Source organism: Grampus griseus (genome assembly GCF_964374135.1).
Source record: "Grampus griseus genome assembly, chromosome: 8".
Taxonomy (NCBI): Eukaryota; Metazoa; Chordata; class Mammalia; order Artiodactyla; family Delphinidae; genus Grampus; species Grampus griseus.
Genome location: NC_139002.1, coordinates 101,287,060 through 101,312,870, shown reverse-complemented (window position 1 = coordinate 101,312,870; position 25,811 = coordinate 101,287,060). Strand labels below are relative to the sequence as shown.

The 25,811-nt window shown below is 48.2% G+C and overlaps 1 protein-coding gene across 1 annotated transcript in view; it reads left to right on the top strand.

The window, feature by feature from the left end:
- AHNAK (AHNAK nucleoprotein) overlaps positions 1 to 25,811 on the top strand; it is a 92,127-nt gene that overhangs the window by 52,428 nt on the left and 13,888 nt on the right. Inside the window, exon 5 of the mRNA XM_082659421.1 lies at positions 4,365 to 4,464. Coding sequence (XP_082515547.1) covers positions 4,365 to 4,464 — 100 coding nt within the window. The remainder of the gene's footprint in view (positions 1 to 4,364; positions 4,465 to 25,811) is intronic.

Here is a 25,811-nt window from a genome sequence, read left to right as displayed (position 1 = left end):
AGGGTGTCCGCCATTTCACTATTATTGAGTCATTCCTCTGTGTGTACCCCAGGGCCCGCTCCTTGCCATCATTCTGTGGAGGCAGGCTGTTCTGGGTTACAGGATTCCCTTAACCCTCTCTCCTTAAACTGTATGTTTAATCTCTTGAGTAAACCACAAATTCAGTTCCACTTTTTCTTTTTCCAGTTTTATTGACATGCAATTGACATGTAATGTTGCGTTAGCTTTAGGTGTACAAGGTAATGATTTGATCTATGTGTATACTGTAAAATGATGACTATGGTAAGCTTCGTCTCAGTGCTGCTTTTTCAGGTTAGACCTCTCTGGAGTCACTTCACCTGTCCTATTCCCTATTCCGTTCAGCTCAGACCGGAAGCAAAGCAGAAATCAGGTGCCCTGGTGTCGGGGACAGAGGGGCAGAAGGAGGGGAAGTGAGGATGCTGAGGAAGGGCAGGCTCTCACATAGCTCCCAGCACAGTCAGGGCTGCTGGGCCTTGCTCTGGCGCCAGAGGACACTTGAAGGGAGAGACGGGCTCCCCGCTTTTGGCCAAGGTGGAGCAACGTCTGCTCCTCCACGAGCTCCTTTCCTCTCTAATCTTCCTTCCTTCCACTCACTTTCCTCTTACTCTCTGTCCCTCTGTCACCCTACTTGTTGGCTCTCAGCCATCATCATTCTAAGTGGCCCCGTGCAGGAAGGGAACTCTCCTTGGTAGCCCTGAGGACCCAGGCCTCCGAAGCCAGACCAGAGCTTGGCTGTCCCCTTCCCTCCTTCCGTACTTGGTTCTCAATCCCTTCTCAAGGCCTGGGGAGTGGCACTGGAGCTGCCCAACTGCAGACACCTCTTCCTTTTTCCCTGGCCTAGGAGAGCTGACCCTGCCTCTGGGCATATTTTATCAACCCCCCAGCTTCTCTCCCAGAGACACGCGCGCAGCAACGAAGACCCAACGCAGCCATAAAAAAAAAAAAAAGACCATAGCGTATTGTTTTGCAATTTGCTTTTTTCCCCTTAACAATATGTTTTGGAGATGTTCTGTGTAGGTAAATACAGATCTGCTTCATTCTCCTTCACTGTTGTGAAATATTGCATAGCCTAGATGAAATATTGTATGTTGCATGTTGTTTCCCGTGTCTAGGAACACCCCAGCACACGCCATTTTGAGCACATGTACAAGGATTTCACTCAGATACCTAGCAATGGAATTGCTGGGCGAAGGAGCACATGCATTTAACATTTTAATAGCTGCTCCCAATCGCCCTCCCAAAAGGCAGTATCTATGTACATTCTGGGTATGAAAGCCCCTGCTTTCTCTATACCCTTATTTGTTTTTATTGAGCTCTTTTATTTTTTACCAATGTGTTGGTCAAAAAAACATGATTTCCTTGTTAAAATAAAAACTTCAGTTCAATCTTCCTGGCCAGGAAACTGTGAGCGATTCACATTAGTAACATAATAACATGTACAGTAATAACACTATTTAACCACTGTGTGCTTTGTTACTATTTTACAGGGAGTGAGTAACTAAGCCGGTCTCTACCCTTTTGCAGGGGAATCTCGTTATGTATCAGTTTTCTCCACACACTTCACTGTACCTTTTAGATGTAAAACGCCAGCGTCTGGGGTCTTGGAGGGCCTCTGGGGAATGCCCCACCCAGTCCCCCATCCTCTCTTCTCTGGAATGGCTCCAAAGAGTTCTTTGGCCACAGCCTGCCCTTCCTTCACGTCCGTTCCTGCCACACAGTGGTCATGCCCTGGAATGATGATGCCAATTGTCTGGTCTGACACAGCAGTGCATTCTCTGCTCCCGGCCTCTGGGTTTCTCCTTTGATCAGCGTGGGACACGTCAGCAGCAGTCGTTGGTTTTGTCCCTTGCTTGACTTAGATGATGCCAGGCTTATCTTCTGGTACATCAGAAGCTGTACCACCAGCTGGATCCTGCCTTAATCTTTTCCAAGCTCACACGTCATCTAGTACAATGTTTTCCACAGAGGAGTCCCTTTTATTTATTTTTTATTTGTTTTGGCCACACTGTGCAGCATGCGGGATCTTAGTTCTCTGAGCAGTGATGGAACCCTGCGCCCCCTGCAGTGGAAGCGTGGAGTCTTAACCACTGGACCGCCAGGGAAGTGCCGGGGAGTCCCTTTTGTTTGTTTGTTTTTGTTCGTTTGTTTTTTGCGGTACGCGGGCCTCTCAATGTTGTAGCCTCTCCCGTTGTGGAGCACAGGCTCCGGACGCGCAGGCTCAGCGGCCATGGCTCACGGGCCCAGCCGCTCCGCGGCATGTGGGATCTTCCCGGAGCGGGGCAAGAACCCGCGTGCCCTGCATCGGCAGGCGGGATCTCAACCACTGCGCCACCAGGGAAGCCCGGAGAGTCCCTTTGAAAAGGAAAAGCTTTAAGAGCATTTAAATTTTTACACCATTTAATTTCATGACTCTTTCTCTTCCCCATCTCCACCTCGATGTCTTGGGTTCCTTGTTCTATTTTTCTCATCCTCTGTACTCAGGAAGACACCAAAATGGTGGCTGTGAAAGGATTTTTCTCCCTGAAAGTTTCCTCTGGACACTGTTCTCTGTTACTAACAAGACACACCTTAGAACCACTTAGTGCCTTAATATTAATCTCTGGGGATTGAATTGGACTCACCACTCAGTACGGCTGTATTTAATAGTGGCTTCCTTCCGAGGCTTACATTTTTAGAGGGATCATAGGATTTTAAGGCAGGGGGACTTGTTCTGATGGTTTCAGGTTAATTTCCTATTTGTATCAGATTAATTTCCTATTTGTATCAGAAAACCGTTTGCTTGCTGATTTGATTATCTCCTTTCCTAAAGTCAATTGAGACCGAATTTGGTTTTTACCCCTTTATCCAGTCCAGCTACCACAGAACCTTTGTTTTGCCAGTGCAGTAATATTATTCTCTCGTTTCTAAAGTGCTCTAGTTCAGGCTATGAGTTCTGCCAACAGGACAGTGCGAGGCAATCGATATAATTAGCAAAGAACCATATTTTCTTCAGGATAACTTCTTCTTTTGGATATTTTGGTCACTTTGCCTTGGACTTTGTTTTTCTTTCATATTTTCTAGTATATGCTGGGAAACATAAGTGGATGGTTTAATAGTTTTGCGTGTGGGTTCATGAACCAGGTGGCCTGGGTTCAAATCCCAGCTCTGCGACTTCCTAGCTGTGTGACCTTGGGCAAGTTACTTAAGCTCTCTGTGTCTCAGTTTTCATGTCAGTGGTTGTTAAAGAAATGCAAGTATCATTCAGTCAAAAAAATATTCCTTCCTTCCTTCCTCCTCCCTCCCTCCCTCCCTCCCTCCCTCCCTCCCTCCCTCCCTTCCTTCCTTCCTTCCTTCCTTCCTTCCTTCCTTCCTTCCTTCCTTCCTTCCTTTGTCAGTCATCTATTCAAGCCACAAACTTTTCCAGAGTGCCTGGGACAATGTGCTAGGCTCTATAAACAGGGATACAAAGACAAATAATCCATGGTCTCGGCCCTTAGGAAAGTCTAATGAGGGATGTGCTTGTTACTTATGGTGAGGATAGATCACCTGGAAGAGGAAAGCATGAATAAGAAAATTGACCAATTTGAAGTTGAAGATCCAGACTCATTCTTTCATCAATCTCCAAGTTACTTTCTCCCAAGAAAGAGTAATTTCTTGGGCTGATGTTCAACTTGAGCAAACACCTGAAAGGAACAGCCTGTGGAAGCTACTGATAGTAACTCTGTTCTCCACAAACTGGTTTCCATGTTGTTGCCAGTCAGGATTCTGGCATTGGCCAGGGAATTCCGTGCTCAGGTAGGCTTTCCTTCCTCAGGGGACCCCCTACTCTGAGATGGTGGTGACCCTTGCGTTGGAGATCTACCACATAGGCTTCAGGAACTCTTAGTGGAATTCAATCCACTGGTTAGAGCTCCTGCCGCATGGCATCCGGGTCAGTTGTGGTACAGAGAAAAGATGCAGAGTGGACAGTAACACACCCTCCTTTCTACACGTTCCTCACTTGACAACATCTTGTTCCTCAGTATTGAATTGCACCTTATCTCTTTTCTTCTGCCACCGCCAAACCCTTGAGGCCAGGGACTGGGTCTGCTGTACTGATGAACCTGAGATGGCATTGTCCCCTTTCTATGAGGGTCACTGGACTTTCACAGAAGGATGTCTTTCAGCTGATGCCAGCTCCCTTCTTAAGATCCTGTTATCTCTCCTACAGGCAGAGCTTCCTAGTGATGGGTAGGCTGGACTGAGATGCGGTGGGGCGTAAACGTGGGGCTCCTCGTTTTTTTTATATATTAGGCATTTGAGAAACGTTAATTGGTTGGGTGATTTGATGTGCTACTGGTAACAACCCTTGTCCTTGTTGTTAGAATGCACCACAGCCATCAGCCCTGGAATGCAAAGACCAGAATAAACTTGAGGAAGCCACCAGCCAAGCCCGGGCAGAGTTAGTCTCCACCCCAAACACAGGTGAGAGAAGTTTCGTGGGCCCCGAAAGAATGATAACTTTAATTGTAATAATGATACCTCCATCCAGACATGAGGCTCATGGGAGCCTGTGCAGATGACCATGCCTCCCTGGACCAGAAGCCACACTCAGGAGAGAGCTGGCTCGGAGCACCAGGGCCCCCCCACCTTCCTCTCTAGGACCTAGAAATTCAAGTCTTCCTCTCTCCTTTCAGCTGTTTGAAAAGCCTGTGGAAAACACAGAAGAATTAGAAGAATATAATTGACTCCTTCTAAAGGAGTCTCAAGGGTTTCTTTGTATGTAAGGCTGTTAACATGTGTGGCATATGAGGAACATTCACACGGCTTACAGGACAGTATCTGTTGAATTCAGGGCGGGGCAGAGACCAGAGACTTAGAACTTAAGGATTAGTAGCTACTTCTAGTGAAGATCCGCAGAGTTGAGGAAAAAGTATTTTGGATCCTGTAACGGAAATGCTTTCTCCAGAGGGGAGACGCCCACGTGAAGGGGGAGATGAGAGGAAGTAACTGTGGGAAGTGGAAATCCTGGTCATGGGGATCTTAATTTGGGCCATAGTCAGGGTTGGGGCTCACTGTATTTGAGGTAGTTGCGAACATTTAAAAATCAGGAGATTTCCAGAGAATCGGGAACGTGGTCAAGAGGAATAGCCTAGCTTCTCCTGAAATGTTAAACTCGCCACCGAGCCTGCATCTCACGTGGCACCACCAGCTGGAGCAGTCACTGTTCGTCACTGGGGAGTATTGGGGTTTCCTGTCCCTTCGCCCCCACAGACGCCGCCCCCCCACCTCCTCCATCCCGGCATTAGCCTTATCCCTCCAGGGGTTCTGTGCATACCCTTCCCTCACCTCCCTCAGTCACCCCTGCTCTCCTCAGCACCCCACCTCTATCTTGGCATCTCCTTTCGGCAAATAGATACGCTCTCGCCCTTCCCCCTTTAAAGCAACCCTCCTTCAGCCCCTCCCGCCCTTGCTGTGGTGTTGTCCTTGTAGAGCCAACCTGCTTGGAAAGGTCACCTGCTTTCTCTATCACCTCTTCCTCGTGTCCCACTCATGCCAGTGCCCCACCCACTGCTATGGGGCTTCCCCCGTCTCCACCCAGAGGGGTTCTTGCTCATCCTTCATTCTGCCCAGGGTAGTCTCAGGGCATTTGGTGCTGTGTCCTCTCCCTCCTGGAATCCCCCTCCTCCCCTGGCTTAGTGATTTCTCTCTTTTTTCTTTTTCTTTCTTTCTTTTTTTTTTAAAAGACTTATTTTTTTTGAGATTTATTTATTTGTTTGTTTGTTTGTTTTTTGGAGGCGTTGGGTCTTCGTTGCTGCACGCAGACTCTCTCTAGCTGCAGTGAGTGGGGGCCCCTCCTCACCGCCGTGTTCGGGCCTCTCACTGTGGTGGCCCCTCCCGCTGCGGAGCACGGGCTCTAGGCGCGCGGGCTCAGCAGTTGTGGCACGCGGGCTCAGCAGTTGTGGCACACGGGCTCAGTAGTTGTGGCACGCGGGCTCAGCAGCTGTGGCGCACAGGCCTAGTTGCTCCGCGGCATGTGGGATCCTCCCGGACCAGGGCCCAAACCCGTGTCCCCTGCACTGGCAGGCGGACTCCCAACCACTGCGCCACCAGGGAAGCCCTCTTTTTCTTTTTTTCTGACCTCACTGCACAGCTTGCGGGATCTCAGTTCCCCGACCAGGGACTGAACCCAGACCGCAGCCGTGAAAGTGCCAAGTCCTAACCACTGGACCGCTAGGGAATTCCCTAGTGATTTCTCTTCTGTCTGCATGGTTAGGACGACCTTCCCAGGCCCCTTATGGCCTTGTCTCTTCCTGCGAGCTCACAAGTGGCAGAATTTCCCGAGGACCTGTCCTGGGCTCTTTATTTTTCTCGTTCTGGACTCTCTGGGCAACCTCTTGGGGCTGCTGATTCTCAAGCCTGCTTTCCAGCACTGGGCCCACCTGCGCCTCCCCTCACCCTGCCAACCGGACCCCCGTCGAGTTTTCTCTGCCTCTGATCAGCTCTGTAACCATCTGGTCGCCACACCAGCACCCCCCTCCTTAACATCCCTGACATCTTAGGTTTCCATTATTGACTGCAGTTGCCACCATTATTTACGGGTCCGCCTGTCTTAGACCTTTTCCTCCACAGAGGGAGTGAGCTTTAAGTAGAGGCCAGTCTAAAAGAAAAATCGGATCATGTTACTCCCCTGCTTATAATTCTTCAGAGGCTCCTCTTGGCTTTCAGGGTGAAGTTCATGTCTTTGTCTTAGCACCCAAGGCTGCCATGACCTGCTGACATTTCAGCACCCACGGCTTTCCCATGTGCACCTGTCGCCCCACGCATACCAGAGCGCTTGCTGGTACCCAAATTCATGATGTTGGTCCCTGCTCCTGTCTTCACAATTCTCCCCAACACTCTTTCTGCCCCCCGTTTTTCTGGGCCTTTGAGTCACTACCTCAGACACCCTGAGCCTCTGGGTCTGGGCTCAGTGCCCTCCTGCGGTGCCGGGCACCCCCATTTCAACTCCCACAGTACTGGGCTTCTGCTAGACTTCACATCCCCTGGGGACCCGGGAAGGTCCCCTGCACAGTATGCCTGGCACATACAATAGAGAGATGACGGCAGGAGCTTCTGACTGGCTTCCCAGCTCTCACGTGGCTGCATACTCCTCGTCCTTTTGGGAGCAGCTTAGACTCTCACAGTGTTTGCGTTTCCAACGCAGCACTTTTTTCTAGTACGATGTACTTCAACATTTATTAAGTGTCTCAAGATTTAAAGACGATTGGGATTTGACCCCTTTCCCCAAAGGACCTGTTATACACCGGATGCATCACATCTATTCACTCAGTAAGCATTTACCGGCAGCCAGCACAGAAGGAGGTAGAATTCATGCAGCCAGGCACGGGGATTCACATAAAGTCTGCGGAGCTTAGAAGAACTCGCTGGGGCTTTTCATCTTCGCGAGCTTTGCTTTCAACGACAGGAGAAAGATGACAGCTGTCCTTGCTGGGACTCCTCTACTGGCCAGGTTACAGGCTTTTCCCTGATCACAAACGTTTCCTTTGAAACCTGCTTTCACGGCCCTCACTTTCATGGACTTTGAAGTCGGAATTTCATGTAAACCTGACTTCAGCTGAAACGAACATTTCCTGCCCCCCGCCATTGGCCTCGGGCTTTCTCTACTTCAGCTTCTCAAGAGGTTTCTGCCGTGTCCCTTAATAGTTAAAAACAGAACAGAGCTTGGGGTCGGCTTTCTCACAGCAGCACTGCTGTCAGCTGTTGTCATAAAGAGTCATTTTGGTAAATAAGCAGAAAATCAGTGTGTTTGATCAGAGAGCCGTGGCTGGACTTTGAGATAAGACCGTGAGGTTCAGACCAGTGGGGCTTTTGCTCCAGACCTCTATCTGGCCACGTGGTGTCTTAAGTGGCTAAGAGGGTTTTGAAAGATGAAATGCTGGGAAGTTGAATCTATAAATGTCCACCCCCAAAGTCACAATGTTTGCACGTCACACTGTCTGGCATTGAAAGCTGGGTAGCCTCGTGGTTAAGAGCTCCGCTCCGGAACTGGACTGCCGGGGTTTCAATCCTGTTTCTGCTACTCTAACCTTCTGATGGGACAGGTTCTTGTTTCCCCATTTGTGAAATCAGGATGATTAGAGTATTTCCCTTGTGTGGTGGTTGTGAGGATTAAGCCAGTTAGTAGCCGAGCAGGGCTTAGACACAGAGTAAGCACTCAGTAACGTGACCTCTTGTAATTATGCCCCTTTATCAGCTCCACACAGGATGTTAAACACAATGACTTTCTCTGGGTCACCAGAGCCGTCATCAGATCTCCCCACCTTTGCTGGTCCACAGCATCCCTGCTCCCGTTGTTTCAATCCTCTTTCCTTCTCTGGCCGTCTTATTCAAGTCCTCTCTCTCTCTCTCTCTCTCTCTCTCTTTTATTGGCTGTGCTGCATGGCTTGTGGGATCTTAGTTCCCTGATCGGGGATCCAACCTGGGCCCCTGGCAGTGAGAGCACCAAGTCCTAACTGCTGGACCACCAGGGAATTCCCAGTCGTATCTCTTTCATATGTTCTTTCTGCCTGGAATAGGCTTCTGTTTCACCTCTGCCCCTCCCCCCGCGTTCTGTCTCTCTCTGTGGAAGCCCTCTTGGCGGATTACGTGCAGATATTCCTGCAACCACCACTAACCATGGGGAAACTCTAGGATGATTTTTTTTTGTTTTTTTTTTTGAGTTTGTATTTATAAATCTCTAAAGCCTTTATTTATTTATTTATTTATTGCACATTCGGGATCTTAGTTCCCTGATCAGGGATCAAACCTGTGGCCCCTGCAGTGGAAGTGTGGAGTCTTAACCACTGGACCGCCAGGGAAGTTCCTCTAAAGCCTTAGAGAGCCCTTGCCAGTGGACTAACCTGTGAGATTGCCATCTAATTTTTTTTTAATTGTAAAATATACATAAGATTTAGCGTTTTAACCATTTTTAGGTGTACAGTGCAGTGGCATTAAGTACATTCACATTGTTGGGCACTCATCACCATTCTCTGTCCCCAGAACACTGTCATCTTCCCAAACAGAAGCTCTGTACCCATTAAACAATAACTTCCCCTTTTCTCCCTCCAGTTCCTGGCAACCACGATTCTGTTTTCTGTCTCTGTGAATTTAACTACATAACGTGCCTCATATTGGTGGAGTCATACATTTGTCCTTTTTAAAAAATATTTATTTATTTATTAGTTTTGGCTGCGTTGGGTCTTCATTGCTGCACGCGGGCTTTCTCTAGTTGCAGAGAGTGGGGCCTACTCTTTGTTGCGGTGTGAGGGCTTCTCATTGCAGTGGCTTCTCTTGTTGCAGAGCACGGGCTCTAGGCGCACAGGCTTCAGTAGTTGTGGCTTGCGGGCTCTAGAGCGCAGGCTCAGTAGTTGCGGCGCACGGGCTTAGTTGCTCCGCGGCATGTGGGATCTTCCCGGACCAGGGCTTGAACCCGTGTCCCCTGCATTGGCAGGCGGATTCTTAACCACTGCGCCACCGGGGAAGCCCCATACATTTGTCCTTTGATGGCTGGCTTACTTCACGTAGCATAATGTCTTCAGGGTACGTCCATTCTGTAGCATGTGTCAGAACCTCCTTTCTTCTATAGGCTGAATTTTATGTATAGGTCACATTTTGCTTATCCAGTCATCTGTCAATGGACATTTGAGTTGTTTCCACTTTTTGGCTATTGTGAATGGCACTGCCGCGAACATTGGTGTACAAGTATGAGTCCCTGCTTTCAATTCTTTTGAGTGTTATGCCCTGTGGCGGAATTGTGGGATCATATGGTCCATCTCTTATGCAAGGTTGACTTTATAAATCAAGATCAGAGCTTGAACACCTGGTGGGAAAATTCTCTCTTTACCTCCCTTCTCCCCGACCCCCACCCACCCCAGGCCCTCCCACGGACTTTATCTCCATCAATGTCAACTCTACCCTCAGGTGCTTCAGGCTAAAACTCGAGTCATCTTGGACTTCTCGAATTCTCTTACAACTCATGTTTAGCCAATGAGCAATTCCCATCGGCTCCATCCTCTGTACCCAGAATCGAGTCATTTCTCACCATCCCGAACATTGCTGCCGGATCCAGGCCACCACACCGCTCGTCTGCATTATGACAATTGTTTCCTAACTGGCCTCCCTGTTTCAGTCTTGGTCCCCCTCTGGTCTCTTCTGAGCACAGCAATAAGTTCAACCCGTGAAAAACATTAGTCAAATAATGTCATTCCTCATTCCAGCATCTCACTCCCCATCTCACTCGAGGCAAAATTTAAGTGCTTGCAAAGGTCTGTTGGCCCTCACTGCTCATCTGACCCCACCTCTCCTTCCCTCATCAGCTCAGGCCACAAGTGTCCCCTTGCTGTGCCGCCTCAGGGCTTCTGAGTTTGTGGAGAACTATGCCTAGAATGTTCTTCCCTTGACAAACTCTTCGCCTTCCAATGTCACGTCTCTAGAGAGCCCTTCTCTGAAAACTTAAAGTAACAAGCCCTTGCTCTCCTGATTCCAGGCGTCACCCATGCCTTTTACTCACTTACTTATCACAGTCTGACACATACGCCCTCCCTAATCTGTTCCTTTCCTTCCTCCTCACTAGAATGTAAGCTTCATGATGTCAGGGGCTTTGTTTGGTTTCCTGTCATATCCTCAGTGCCTGTAACAGTGCCAGGCACACACTAGGTGCTCAGTTAGTATCTGTTCAATGAATGGATGGATGGTGCTCTGAGGTCCCCACCTTAACGGCCCACAGATGTTCCTAGTCTCTGAGAGTCATGCAGACGTATGAAAGTCCCATGGCTACCAGGCTCCAGTCTCATCCTTCTGGCCCAGGGCAGCTTCAAAATGAAGCAAACTGGGTTGATCACTTTTTGCAGCCCCCTTTAGCCTTAGTAGTTCTTGTAAATGCCCCTGATCACTGCAAGGATTTATCCTATAACAAACAGCCCTTCAAAAACCTGTGCCAAAAAAACCCAAAACAAAACAAAAAACAAACCTGTGTCGTATCTGAGTTCCCCAAACTGGACTCTGTGGGCATCTTCTCAGGGGCTCAAGGAGTCTACACAAATCAAATAGTGTTTTTACATTTTGATGACAATCTGAGGGAAAAAAAGTCAACAAATTCTTGGTCTTTCGATGACTGCCTTACAGCTGAGGAGTGTCATATGAGTGGTTCCAGGGTGGTTGCATTTGTGTGTGTGGTATTCTTGGTGCCCAGGGATGCCCTGAAGTGATGGTCTTTCATTTTTATTTGTTCAAACTGGGGTCGCTGGTTCGTGAATGTCTTCTTGCAAATCCATGATAATTTTTTTTCCCCTGTAAATGTGTCTGAAAGATATGTATTCAGACTGCACAGCTAATAACCCTGAGCTACTGTGCAGGCTGAAATACAACACCAGGCTAGAAATCTTCCAGGCTCCAGGCCTCGATTTTACGTGGGTCTGAGTCAGCCTAGGGCAACGGGGTATGAAGCAGAGGCAAGAATATTGGTCTTAGAGTCAGGAGACTGGAGGTGGCACCAATCTCGGTCTCTGAACTAACCGTGTGACCCTGGGTTTGTTGGCCCACCTTTGTGGGTTTCATTCTTCCTCTATAAAATGAACCAGAGAATCTGAGTCTCTTCCAACCCTGACAGTCTCTTTTGTGAGATATGTTGGGGAGAAATGCCCATTTGGACACCAGGAAAAATACATTGTTGGCACCAAACCCTGGCGCCACCAGGACTGGCCATGAGGATAATAGTGACACTTACTGAGGTGTCCATTCAAGGCTCGTCTTCTCTGAGTGGACTTTGCTGAGGATTCTACCTAGAAATCCCACCTCCATCTCTATCCTTTTTACCCTAGTTGATTTTTCTTCATATTCTTCTCCTGTGCTTTTGAGGAAATCTGACCTTTATTAAGGTTATTTCTTATTATCTGTCTTCTCCTTCTAAAATTAAACTCTATAAGGGAGAGTTTTTTTTTTTTTTGTGCAAGACTGTGCTCCAGTGCCTTGGAATGGTGTCTGTCCCTTACTGGGTACCTGATCAACATTTTCTGAATGATTTGGGCACCTCCTCTGCTTTGGGTCCTGTGCAAGGTGCTTTACATTTTAATCAATAAGTGCATGAAGTAAGTATTATTATTAGCCTTGTGTATTGGCTGAGAAAACTGAGGCTTCACAAAAATCAGGTAACTTGCCTGTAAGTGTCACAGCTGAAACTTAAACCTGGGTAAGTTGCACACCTTGTTGTATTCATCCTTAGCTTTGGCACCTCTCAGCCAGGAGGGCTCTAGTGCCAAATGCATGAAGCACAGAGGGGCTATTCTGTGGCTCCGGTTTTTTTCCTTCTTTTGTGCAGCTCTGTGTACAGGGAAGGGGAAATTAAACTCTCATTTATTGAAGAGACTGTCTTTTTCCCATTGTATAGTCTTGGCTCCTTTGTTGTAAGTTAATTAACCATAAATGCATGGTTTAATTTCTGGGCTCTCTATTCTGTTCCATTGATCTATGTGTCTGTTTTATGCCAATGCCATACTGTTTTGATTACTACAGCTTTGTAATATAGTTTAAAATCAGGATGTGGGGTGCCTCCAGCTTTCTTCCTTCTCAAGATTTCTTTGGTTATTTGGAGACTTTTGTGATTCCATAAAAATTTTGGGATTTTCTTTTTCTATTTCTGTGAAAAATGCCTTTGGAATTTTGATGGGGATTGCTTTGAATCTATAGAGTGCTTTGGGTAGTATTGATGGAAATCAAACTCTCAGAGTCCTCCTTGACTGCCTTTGCTTGCTCTGACTGCGCAAAGAACTCACTGTGCAGAATTGCAGAACTGGGTGGTTTGTTAGCTATCCTCTGGTTCCACCAATCCCTTCATTTTAAAGTGGAAGAAACGGAGACCTAAAACAGCTGAGTGCCACATAACTCCTGTATTGTCTTGATCTATGGACTGATTCATGAGCTTTCAGTGGTCTGGGTGGTAAACCAGAAGGCCCTTGGCAGCAAAGCTGGGAGCCTGCACAGTGTCAGGGGCCCACCCCACCTTGATACTATGGCCATCTGCTGGCCCCTTGGGCCCTGGGCCTTCGGGGTCTTCTGTTACTTGGGTGCTGTTCAGTTTCCAGGGAGCAGACACTGGCTGAGGGCCCTGCCTCTGGTCAGACCACCCCCCCAGACAGTGCTTCTTGATGTGAAAACCATGTCTGTCAAAATGTCATCTTCTTGGTGTTCAAATGTTCCAGGAGGATGGGTTTCAGGACCATTCTGTGGGCATTTTCATGTCTTCCTGTTCCTGACATGTTATCCCTATCTTTTCCCTCCTGGGTCTCTTAGGGGTTAAATGCTACCAGGAAGAAACAGGGCAAGTTCTCCCCCTTATGCTGAAAGTAAAGAATGAGGAATAGTTTCTGTTCATGAATAAGCTATTGCTTATTGATGTTCTGATCACAGAAAAAATGTTCTTGTTCCTGTTTGTTACACATGAAATTGCAGTGAACAGTACAAGACTGACTATAATTAAGTACTTGAGTGATGTGGTCTCTATTATACCAGCTGTAGAAATTCAGGGGAAAGAGTCTTGGAGAGGGATGAAATGGTCACGTAATAATAAAAATGAAATAAGAACTAACCCTTATCAAGTGCTTTCTATGTGTCGGACACAATACAAATGTTTTACGTGACTTGAACTCTTTTAATCTTCTCAATAACCCTGCGAACCCTGTTCATCTCCATTTTCCAGTGGAGGAAACTGAGGCACAGAAAGACTGAGTAATTTGTTCAAAGTCATACAGAGCTGGAAGTGCAAAGCCAGGATTTGAATCCAGACAGCCTGGCTCCAGCGTCTTTTCCCTTAAATACTGCACCTAATGGCCTTGATGGAGGCTTTGTGAAGGAGATGAGACTTGAGCTGGACCTTGAAGAAGGAAAGGTCTGACAGCGTGGGGACCTATCTGAGTGATGGAGTGGGCATGGCAGACCCCAACAGGGAGGAAGGGACTGGCCTCACTCGGCAGAGTGCATGTACTGGGGAGCAGCAGGGAAGACGGCGGGGCAGTAAGTTGGGAACAGATTATAAAAGGTCTTAGCATCTAGTCAGAGGGTTTAGACTTGATCTGGAAGGACCCAGCCTTTGAAGTGTGCTGAAGGATGACTTGCTAGAAGCAGAGGTTTGGGGAGGTTTTTTTGGTGGCAGTGGTAGGTCTGAGGGTAGGAGGTGCGGAGGCAGGAATGAGGCGCCGGAGGGTCGAGCCTAGAATGCTGGTCTCAGCTGGGCCAGCTTGGGAGGGAAGATGCATGCAGAGTGGGAGAGACAGGGGACAGACCGGAAGGGCTCTCACCACCTGAGATCACCATGATGCAGTGACATTCTGGGCAAGCAGGGGCCCCGCACCCCAGAGCTGCACACACCTGGCCCAGGAGTGGGCCAGGTGGCTGCCCCAGCACTAAGAAGTATGCCTGAACTGCCCTGCATCTGTCTGCCCTGCTCCACCCTCAGAGCACAAAAGGGCTGCGCTTCCCCTGCACCCTCCAAGTCCTGCACACCTTTCTCGTGGCCACCCCAACCTAGGACCCCACAGGGAGGGCAATTCTGGAAATTCCACATACAGAGCAGATTCACTTTTCTTTCACTCTTCTCTTTCCCTCCTCAGCGATTTGACTGAAAGGGCTTCCACAGATGCAGCATAAATTTTCTCAGCGAATCAGTTGTAGCCAAACATCATATCTGAGGATCTCCCACCCTCCCTGCAAGTTCGTAATAAATCTCACCTCTTCTCTGAACTTCCTGAAGTTTCATCTGTGCCACTCCCATCCGGGGCACGTGGTTTTCTACAGCTGCATCTTCTGTACGAGTTTGCTTGGGCCTCCAGGACCAGATGGCTGAGCAGCAGACATTTGTTTTTCACGAACCTGGAGGCTAGAAGTCCAAGATCGAGGTGTGGCAGGGTGGGTTTCTCGAGGCCCCTCTCCTTGGCTTATAAATGACGGTCTTTTCCTGTCTCCACGCGGTCGTCCCTCTGTAACTGTCTGTGACCTTATTTCCTCTTGTTATAAGCACACCGGGGTCATATGGGGTTAGGGCCCACCCTAGTGATCTGATTTTAACTTAGCTGCTTCTTTAAAGACCATCTTCAAATGCAGTCACTTTCTGAGGTACTGGAGGTACTTCTACATGTGAATTTGGGGGGCAGGGGCCACAATTCAGCCCATAACACCTTCCTTCTCGTGCAAGTTACCTCAGGGTGAAGGGTCAGCCCAGCAACTACCCAGGCTGCGCTGTTCTTACATCCAGTCCTTCATGAGGGACAGCCTCTGGGCTTTTCTGTGAAGGGCGTTATTTACTGAGGCCCGGTTTCCTACGCAGTGTCGTCGCAGTGTCGTCCTTCTCCAGGCCAGGAGCTTTCTCCACGCAGGCATTCCAACTTGGTCAGATCCGAAAGTAGTAAATCCAGGGGAGATTTTTTTTTTTTTTTTTTACTGTGTGCAGAATTCCTGGCATAGCAGAGAGCTCAGGGAGGAAGGCCCTGTTTGGGGCCAGAGATCAAGGCTTTGGAGGCTTACCCCTCTGAGAAAGCGTTAGGCCCTCCTCTCACTAATCCTGTTTGCTCCATTAGCCTCTGAATTGATGTACCTAGAATGACGCACTTTGTCACAACCAATGATTTAATGTAACCCTTGAGCTTTTTTTCCCCCCACCCTTAGAGTACCAGTCACTGGGGGATCTAGAAAGGAGTAGAGAGGCAAGATTGGCAAAGGGGAGGGTTCTGTGGCTCTCAGGGTCCAGGACAGGTCACTGGGTCCAGTCTGCTCTCCCAGCGGGCACCCGTGGGGGCCAGAGGGCTGCCCGCCTGGCAGGAGGTGGGGGTCTGGGCGAGGTGAGGCTTTCCAGGCCCTGCCTACTGTCCTCCTGCTGGAAGTGGGGAGGGAGCGGGTGACAGCCTTCTACAGATCCGGCAGAATCGAGCCACAAGGGCACCGGGCATCTTCCTCCCTCTTCTCTAGATTCCAGCTCCCAGGCACCGGCCAAAGTTGCCATCGCTTTTTATTAAAGTGAAAAACACTTCACTGAAGTGAAATATTCGAGATATGAATATTCTCCAAAGCCATTTTGGAAATTTTTCAAGAATAGTTTCTTAGGCAAAACAGGGAAAAGGACAAGATTGCACGCAGGGCTGGATGACCCACTTGGAGAGCCGGTTCTAGAAAGAGGACTTTGATTTGATGCTACGGCCTCACGTAGAGGGAAGGAAGGGAGCGGGAGGGTTGGGTTGGAGGGCTGGAGGCCTGGCCCTTCTCCAGGGTGTCCTCCTTGGTACGTGACAGGCCCTTGGGGAGACACCTTAATAAAGGGGTCGCGAGCAGCCTGGCAGCCTTCTGACCCTCCTGGTACCCAAGACAAAAGTGTTAGCCTGAAGTGACTCTTTAGTAGCTTCCTAACACATTTACCCCTTTACAGACCCCAAACTACGCAAGTAAGTGGACCTCTTTTAAAAAGATAAAGGTATTAAAAACATCCAACTATCTTATTACGGTAAGTGCTGAAGGAGATGCACTTTGTAATCTTAGCTGTCACATTAGTGAAACACTTTTATCCCAAAAGGCCTGGGAGGTATTATTTTAAAGCTATTTTTGTACTAGTGTAGACTTTCTTCTTTTCTAAACATGGCTAGAGTGGTCAGTTTGGGAAAAGTAGAAGAGGAGAAAAAAGGAAAAGAAGAGACACTTTCCTACCAGCGCTCTCCGGAGGTCTAGAAGCTGGTAGAAATGGCCTGAGTGAGAGCTGAACCAAGGGCCCTGGGTCGGTGGCGGAGGCTGGGAGGGGCACTGGCAGGGCCGGAGGGGTCGAGTTTTGGTGTGAGGCGGCCTTGGGGCCTGCCCCACCCCCCTCCCAGCCCCTGGGCTCTTGCTGAGAGGAATGGAATATGTGTGCGGACCGGACCTGCCAAGCCGAGGCCTCTGAGAAGTCAGGACCCTCCTTACCTATTGCCAGATGTTGTTTCTGGCAGGTAACTCTTGGGAGGCCTGAGCATGGGGGAAGGGAGAGCCCTGCGGTGTGCAGGCGCAGGGACTTGAGGGATGACGGAGGGCAGGTCCCGGCTCAGCTTGGTACCCAGGCTGCTCGGGAAGTGTTTGTGGACCGACTGTCAAGTTCACGTTTGTTGGGCAGCTCCCACACTCCTGGCACATTGCATTCCTCCTCTAGTGTAATCCGCACAAGAACAGGTGAGGAAAGTCTCATGTCCATTTCCAGACAGGGGACTTTGGGATCCGCACGTTCTGTGACTTGACTGAGGTCACACAGCTAAGAGGCCGTGACATTCCCGGCTCTCATGCTGAGGGGGCATAAGAACCACTGGGGAGCTGGTTAAAAACGTGGGTTTCCCCGCACCACTCAAGATTCTGATTTTGTCATAGCATTTTTTTAAAACTGTGGTAAAATACACAGAATAGAAAATTTACCGTTTAACCATTTTGAGTGTATCGTTCAGTGGCATTAAGTACATTCGCATGGCTCTGCAACCATCACCACCAACCATCTCCAGAACTTTTTTCATCTCCCCAAACTGAAACTCTGCCCCCATTAAACAACCACGCCCCTCCCCCTCCCCCAGTCCCTGGTGACCTCCGCTCTACTTTCCGTCTCTGAATTTGACTACTCTAGGGACCTCTGTAAGTGGAATCGTGTAGTCTGTGTCCTTTTGTGTCTGGCTTATTTCACTGTCACAGTATTTTAAACAAGGGCCCCTGGCAATCCTCATGTAGGGGTCTGGACCTCTCTGAGGAATTCTGGCCGAGGCTGGGAGGCGGGTGAGGGGAAATGCCTTCCTGGCACAGGCTTTGCTGGCTGAGTTTATATGCATGGGAGGGCTGGGATGAGTCAGGGAGCGCTGGTGGAGAGGTAGGAAGCGGGAGGTGACGGTATGGTGTCAGAGGGACCCTGGGGTGGGCAGTGGCTGGTTTCTGGCAGGCATTGCTTAGGGTAGGGTGTTGACCAAGGCCTACGAGCTCAGGGCGGGAGGACGGGAGGGACAATTGTGTGGACTGGTCAGTTCAGGGAAGGCTCCCCGTTTCTTCTTAGCTTCTCTTTCTCCTAACTGCTAAGGAGGATGGAGGTGAGGCGCGCATACACTGCGCCTGCGCACGCATCGCACTCTCCCGCCCCCCAACCCCCCCCCCCCTCGACCTGGCTGCTGTCTGCCTGGCCTCCTATTGGTTGCCTGGCCCCGGGCCGGTCTCCCTCCATCTCTGTACCTCTCTTTCCCCATTTATGACATTTATAGTTACAGTACCAATCGCATAGGTGTGTCGTAAGGATTAAATGAGAGAATTCCTGCAAGAGCTTAGAACAGTGCTTGGCACAGATTAAGCGGCCAATCAATACCCAGCATAACGCAGAGGTTTCTGGTGGGGCTGTGATTTGCCCCGACTGTTTGTTTTTTTCATAGTAACGTAAATACAGACTCGGAGAGGAGGTGGAGGACTTGTAGCCGCAGGGTGTACTGATAACACGGGTAGTGAGGGTGGGCGCTGGTGGGTGGTCCCCTTGCCAGCCTGAGCCCGTGCCACGTCTTCTGCTTGGTTTCAGCCTCTCTTTCTCTCAGCCATATGACTAAGAGGTCGTCGGCAAACCGGGAAGAGGGTTCTTACCAGAACCCTACCATGCTGGCACTCTGATCTCAGACTTTCAGCTTCCACAGCTGTGAGACAAATTACTGTCGTTTAAGCCACCCCGTCTATGATATACAGTGTTTGTCATAGCAGCCTAAACCGACTGAGACACAAGGGATGGGGCTAAACATCCTACAGTGCACAGACCCGTCTCCGACAGCGAAGAATTATCCAGCGCAAAATGTTTATTTTATTTTATTTTGGCTGCGCCAGGTCTTAGTTGTGGCACGAGGGGTCTGTAGTTGCAGCATGCGGACTTCTTAGTTGTAGCATATGGAATCTAGATTCCCGACCAGGGATCGAAACCGGGTCCAGGCCCCCTGCATCGGGAGCGCGGAGTCTTACCCACTGGACCACCAGGGAAGTCCCAGCACGAAATGTCTGAAATGTCGCTTCGAGACACTCTGCTCAATGGTAGCTTTTTTTTTTTTTTTTAAATATTTATTTATTTGGCTGCACCGAGTCTTAGTTGCGGCACACAGGATCTTTAGTTGCGGCATGTGGGATCTAGTTCCCTGATCGAACCTGGGCCCCCTGCATTGGGAGCGTGGAGTCTTAACCACTGGACCACTTAACCACCAGGGAAGTCCTGCTCTAGGGTAGCTCGAACTGTGCTTGCAGCCAGAAAGCACTCCTGCAAGGACTGCCGGCATCCCCATAGTTCCAGATGGTGACCCTTTTGTCCTCATCCCTATGGCTGCAGGAGGCTGACGCTCATGCCCAACTTCTCCCGTAGTGGTGCAAATAAGCTCAGAAGTTCTTTAACTTGCAGTGGTAGACCACTGGTGGAGCCGGCATCTGGGGCGTGGCAGGGAGGGTTAGGCCCGAGGGGTTGCAACAGACCCATCATCTCGTATTATCTATGTATTGAATTGACATTCACCAACTGGGTTAGCACAGGGTTACTGTGGATAACTGGGCTGTTTAGAAGTCCCACTGCTCCCCCCTCCCCCACCCGGAAAGAACAGAGATGAGTTGAAGATTGTCAGGAGATGATGATCTGCTGCAAATGGTCATTCACAAAGTTATTGACCTGCCCACCTGCGATGGCCACTCATTGGACCCTTGACTCAGCACTCAAGCCTCACTCCGTGGCTGCATGACAAAGCAATTGGATGATGCGATGAGTTTTAAACTTCTCAACTTTTGTGGTTTTGGTGGCTAGGAACCAGAGCCCTAGTAACAGGAGTGTTTTCTAATCTCTATGGGGTTTTTCCGTGTAATTTTCGGTTTATGATCCAGCGCTCATACGTGGATGAGCTGTACTTTCTGCTTTCCCCGTGTTGTCCACTTTGTAAACTTGAATGGTTTCACGTGTCACCTTCTCTGTCCCTGACACCTCTCCCTCTTGTGGAATGACCTGTTCCTTTACTTGTACCCACACAGCCCGTTATGCTGTGAGAGCCCATAGCTCTCATTATAGTCTGGTTATGTCAATATAATCCCAATATAAGGAATATAACTCACATAATTCTCCCCAATGGAAGAAGATTCTGGAGGGGAGGGACTACATGTTTTCTCATCCTTGAGCCCTCAGTACCGGGGCTGGGTCTGACCCAGGATCAGGCTGCAGGAAATGTTTACTGAGCTGAACTGAACTTCAAAAGAGTAAAGCGTGTGCAACAATTTGATGGTGAAAATGGCAGATCTGGGCCACTCGATATATACATGGAGGAAAGAAAGACACTGCAGCAAGTTCTAGCAGGGTGCGTGGAAACTGCCTGAGAGCGCGTCCATCTTTCTTTTTCCAACCAACTACAGCTGCTAGCATGCATTCCTCAGCGTCAAAAGGCTTGAGTGTTTCAAGATGCATTTTTGGAATGCTGGGCTAGCCATCGAGAATTTAAGATGTTTACAGGATATGCTTTCTGGTGAGATCACTGCAAAAGTTTGAATTCTAGAATATGAATTTTCTTTTAAAGAAATGCAACTATATTACTTTGAAGACTGTACTAAGTGTAATTGAACTAAGCTGAGAGGAAGGACCTAGGCTTTGCATAACCACCAAGTAAACTAGGTCTTTTAGAAGAGAAACTTGGGGACCTTAATGAGTATACAAGTGATTCATAATTAGCAGGCATGTTGTTTGTAAATAGTTTATTATCCCACATAGTTTAAATGCTTCCTCATTTTAGATATACGATCAATTTGCTTAATAGCCTCTGTTTAAACGATCACAAATACTGGATCAGGGATATTTAAAATTTTTTTATTTTTTATTTTATTTATTTTTGGCTGCGTTGGGTCTTTGTTGCTGCGTGCGGGCTTTCTCTAGTTGCGGTGAACGGGGGCTACTCTTCGTTGCGGTGCGCGGGCTTCTCATTGCAGTGGCTTCTCTTGTTGCGGAGCACGGACTCTAGGCGCACGGGCTTCAGTACTTGCGGCATGCGGGCTTTAGAGCACAGGCTCAGTAGTTGTAGCGCACGGGCTTAGCTGCTCCGTGGCATGTGGGGTCTTCCCGGACCAGGGCTCGGACCCATGTCCCCTGCATTGGCAGGCGGATTCTTAACCGCTGCGCCACAAGGGAAGTCCCGGCATGTTTGAACTGATACGTTTTTGTTTCATTCATTGATCTAACCAGTATTTATTGAAAGCCCATTATGTTCCAGACCCTGGGCATAGCAATGAGCAAAATCAAGTCCTTGTCTTCTTGGAACATTCTAGTGAGGCGAGGCGTGATAAGGGTTGCAAAAATCCAGATGGCTACTATTCTGTATAATTAACTTGTTTCAACGTAAGGCACTTTTGTGTTGTCCTGGAATAGCTAAAGATGGATACATCATTAGAAACACATTCCTGGTCTATAGGGCTTGGAGATAAAATCAGAGAGAATGACACCTTCACCCTCACCTTGGATTTCTCCCATTAGGGACTGCTCACACTTATAGTGCAAAACCACATCACCCTTTGGTTCATCCGCAGAAATGCGCTGGTGGCTTGTTTATACCCAACACTTCTTTGCAATTAACAATTACAGTGATTTGCACGAGCAACGATTCAACACTCATGGGAGTAAAAAGTCATTTTCAGGCTTGATTCCACTGACCTTCATATCAGAGGAGCTCAGCCGGATTGCCAGTTTTTACTTATTCTGCCCATTCTTTTGGCAGATTTTAGAGAGCAGATATTTTCAGAGTTGGTGATTCGAAAAGTAGCAAAATATATGGATTTGGAGTGAGAGGGCCTGGATTCACGTTATCCACCCGCCATTTATTGGTCAGGTGACCTTATGAAGCTCCTCTAACCTGTAGACCTTAGTTTCACCATAAAAATGTGGCTAAAACTGCCTGTGCTGGTTACTTCGGGGGTGTAAGTGATTTATAATAATTTATAAATGAAAGTGTCCCATGTTGAATGAACATGGGCCGTTGCTATGATAATTTATAACACACTTCCATGACTTTCTTCAGTAGTTTTCAGTTCTGTAGCTTTAATAAATAGGGACAGAGAAAACTGCTGACCCGCTGGGCGTGGCAGCTGAGTTTTCAATAACTGTTAGTCCTAAGGAGGGATGAGGTGTAGGGCTAGAGACCAGAGATGAAATGAGAGGGGAGGGCAGGTGTGGTGGGAGTGAGGAACAGCCGGTGGCTGGGCGGGGGTCTGTGGTTATAGAGGGAAAGTTCTTTTTTTGTTGTTGTTGTTAATTATTTTATTGAAGTATAATTGATTTACCATGTTGTGGCAATCTCAGCTGTACAGAAAAGTGACTCAGTTATACACACACACACATTCTTTTTTCAATATTCTTTTCCATGATGGTTTATCCCAGGATATAGAATATAGTTCCCTGTGCTATACAGTAGGTCCTTGTTTTTTATCCATCTTATATATAATAGTTTATATCTGCTAATCCCACACTTCCCTCCCCCACCAACCTCCCCCTTGGCAACCACAAGTCTGTTCTCTATGTCTGTGAGTCTGTTTCTGTTTTGTAGATAGGTTCATTTGTGCCATGTTTTAGATTCCACATATAAGTGATATCATATGGTATTTGTCTTTCTGACTTACTTAACTTAGCATGATAATCTCTAGTTGCATCCATGTAGCTGCAAGTGGCATTATTTCGTTCTTTTTTATGGCTGAGTAGTATTTCATTGTGTGTATGTACCACATCTTCTTCATCCATTCATCTGTCGATGGACATTTAGGTTGTTTCCATGTCTTGGCTATTGTGAATAGTGCTGCTATGAACATAAGCGTGCGTGTATCTTTTTGAATTATAGTTTTGTCCGGGAATATTGCTGAATCATATGTTAATTCTATTTTTAGTTTTCTGAGGAAGCTCCACACTGTTTTCCATAGTGGCTGCACCAACTTACATTCCTACCAGCAGTGTAGGAGGGTTATAGAGGGAAAGTTCTGCATGTAATGAAAGTGGAGTAGTTTCAGGCCCTCTTAAGCCCTAGGGTGCCACCTAGCAATGGGGTTGCTGAGACGAGGTCCCAGCTACCCTGTTTTAGAATGCAGGAGGCCAAGAGGCCGTTTTAGAAAGACTTCTATTTAAAAGTTTAAATGTCTATCCCTTAAAGGTTTCATCTTCAGCCATTCAGGAAATTCTACTCTATAAAGTGACTCATTCATTCCCCGAGGGTTCCACAACGCCAAGGTTTTACTGGGCCAACCACAGAGACGTCCATTCCTGGAAGATTGTTCCCATTTTGTCATGGACTTGGAGGGAATATTTTTGAATTCTCAATTATGGAGAACTCAAAACACTTTTTTAGAAATTAGTTCTAAAATCCTTAGGTATTGTCCTTCTCTTACTCTTGAGTATGAAAATTGGAAATGTCTTATGCTCTCCAGATTAAATAATCTTAATGTGCTTTAAAAGGCAATTTAGATTCCAACCCTACTGCGATACAGACACCCCCTCTCCAGGACATCCCAACCACCTTCCCTCCAGTTAGTGGGGGATCCTTTGATCTTCTTTCTTTCTTTTTTTTTTTTAATAAATTTATTTATTTATTTACTTTTTATTTTTGGCTGTGTTGCGTCTTTACTGCTGTGCGTGGGCTTTCTCTAGTTGCAGTGAGCAGAGGCTACTCTTCATCGCGGTGCGCGGGCTTCTCATTGTCGTGGCTTCTGTTGTTTTGGAGCTCGGGGTCCAGGTGCACAAGCTTCAGTAGTTGTGGCACACTGGCTCAGTAGTTGTGGCCTGCGGGCTCTAGAGCGCAGGCTCAATAGTTGTGGTGCACGGGCTTAGTTGCTCCGCGGCATGTGGGATCTTCCCGGACCAGGGCTCGAACCCGTGTCCCTTGCATTGGCAGACGGATTCTCAGCCACTGCGCCGCCAGGGAAGCCCTGATCTTCTTTCTGTAATCTCATCCTCAACCTTAAAATCCCACTGTCCTCACCTCTCTGCTTCCAAAGCTCAGGGCTTAGCTTCCTGCTCTTCTCTATCCACTAAAGAAAGGCTTATTTTCCCTTGAATCATTTTTTTCTTTTTTTATTGAAGGATAGTTGGTTTACAATACTGTGTTAGGTTCAGGTGTACAGCAAAGTGATTTGGTTACATATATACACATATATATTAAAAAAAATTCTTTTCCATTATAGTTTATTACAAGATAGTGAATACTGTTCCCTGGGCTGTATGATCATTTTTTAAAGATATGACAAAAAAGCCAAGTTTTTACCAATTATTTCAGACAACTCAAAACTGTTGAAAGGGAAAAGTGGGCGTCACCCCCGATGCCCTCTCCAAGGTAAGCCCCACTTGGCCTGGGTATGCACTCTTTCTGGAAAGCTCTCCCAGGCTGAAGGCTTCGGGACAGGGTCTCTGGATCCAAGTGTCCAGCTCTTTGTGGTCCAGCCCACATTTCTGCTGGACACTGTCACGTGAGTCCCTCATTTCAGGTACAGCAAACCTTAAGATCTGCTGGCGAATCCACTTCTATAGCCACTGTGGACAGGCATTAAGTGACCTGCAAGACAGGTTTCCTGTATGTAACCGTGGGAACTACCTTGGACCTCTGTGTGCCTCAGTTTCCTCATCTGTAACGTGGTTTAGAGCACCATGATCCCTCACACACTCTTTCGCTCTGATCAGTCTATGCGTCCAGCCCCCTCCTCAATTAATATTTCTAGTTTCCCTTCCTGCACGGGTCATTTTTTTTGCCCAGCAGAAGGGCTTGTGGAGGAGTGTGGAGAACAGGAAGACTGAGGTCACCTTTGGGCTGTTAGCTGTGTGACCCTGCCAATCATGTGGTCCTCTGGACCTTAGTTTTCTCATCTGAGAAATGGGGGACTAGGGCTGTCTGATCTCCAGGAGACGTTCTGGTTCTCCTCTGAACCCCATGATTCTCATGACCTCCTCCTGCCCAGGGTGACCCCTCTGATCCTGAGGGAACAGTCAGCTCAGCGTAGGTGTTTGCTTCTTTCAGCACACAGTGGCAATGGTAGGTTTTGGGGAGGGGACAGTCTGGGGAAGATGGGCCCTTTTCTAGAGCCCCTGAGTCAGTTCCTCATGCTCTGACTTCCTTTTTTCCTTTGAAGCGTTGTGAAATCTCAGCATATCACCCACGCTCACGTTCGGCTCTGAGAGCATCCCAACGCCATTCCAATCCCAAGTACGAGTGATTTGGAGATGCGTCCTTGCGTGGGGTTTTGAAGGGGCTATAGGATAACCAGGCATCCCGGCTTGCCCTGGACTGTCCTGGCTTTAGCCCTGGAAGTCGCATGTCCCAGGAAACCCCTCAGTCCACACCAGGGTGGTTGGTTCCCCTCCCTGTGGTCCCCATCAGGGCCTGGCTGATTTCCCCAGTGGGACGGGCCACGGTTAAATAAAGGAGTCAGCAGGGCAGTGAGTCTCAGAATCAGCTGGGGTTCTGGACACATACAGATTCCTGGGCCCCATCCTGGAGGGTCTGAGTCAGTAGATCTGAAGGGGGGGGCAGGAATTTGATGTGATCAGGCCCCCAGGTGGGTCTGGGGCAGGTGGTTCAGGTTCCACACCTGCTAGGCTTGGGGAAATGGAGGAGACAGAGTCAGCTCCTGCTCTTCTGACACAGGCAGGAGCCAGGTAGAGCCAGAACTCCCTCTGATACGCAGGGGAACGAAATCAGAGCTGTAAAGTGAGTAACGTGAGTACTGGCCAATGTTTTTCCCTCCTCCCACCCTCCAAAGTCATTCAGTGCTTACAAAGCTTGGCTTTGTTCATTATGAGGGCT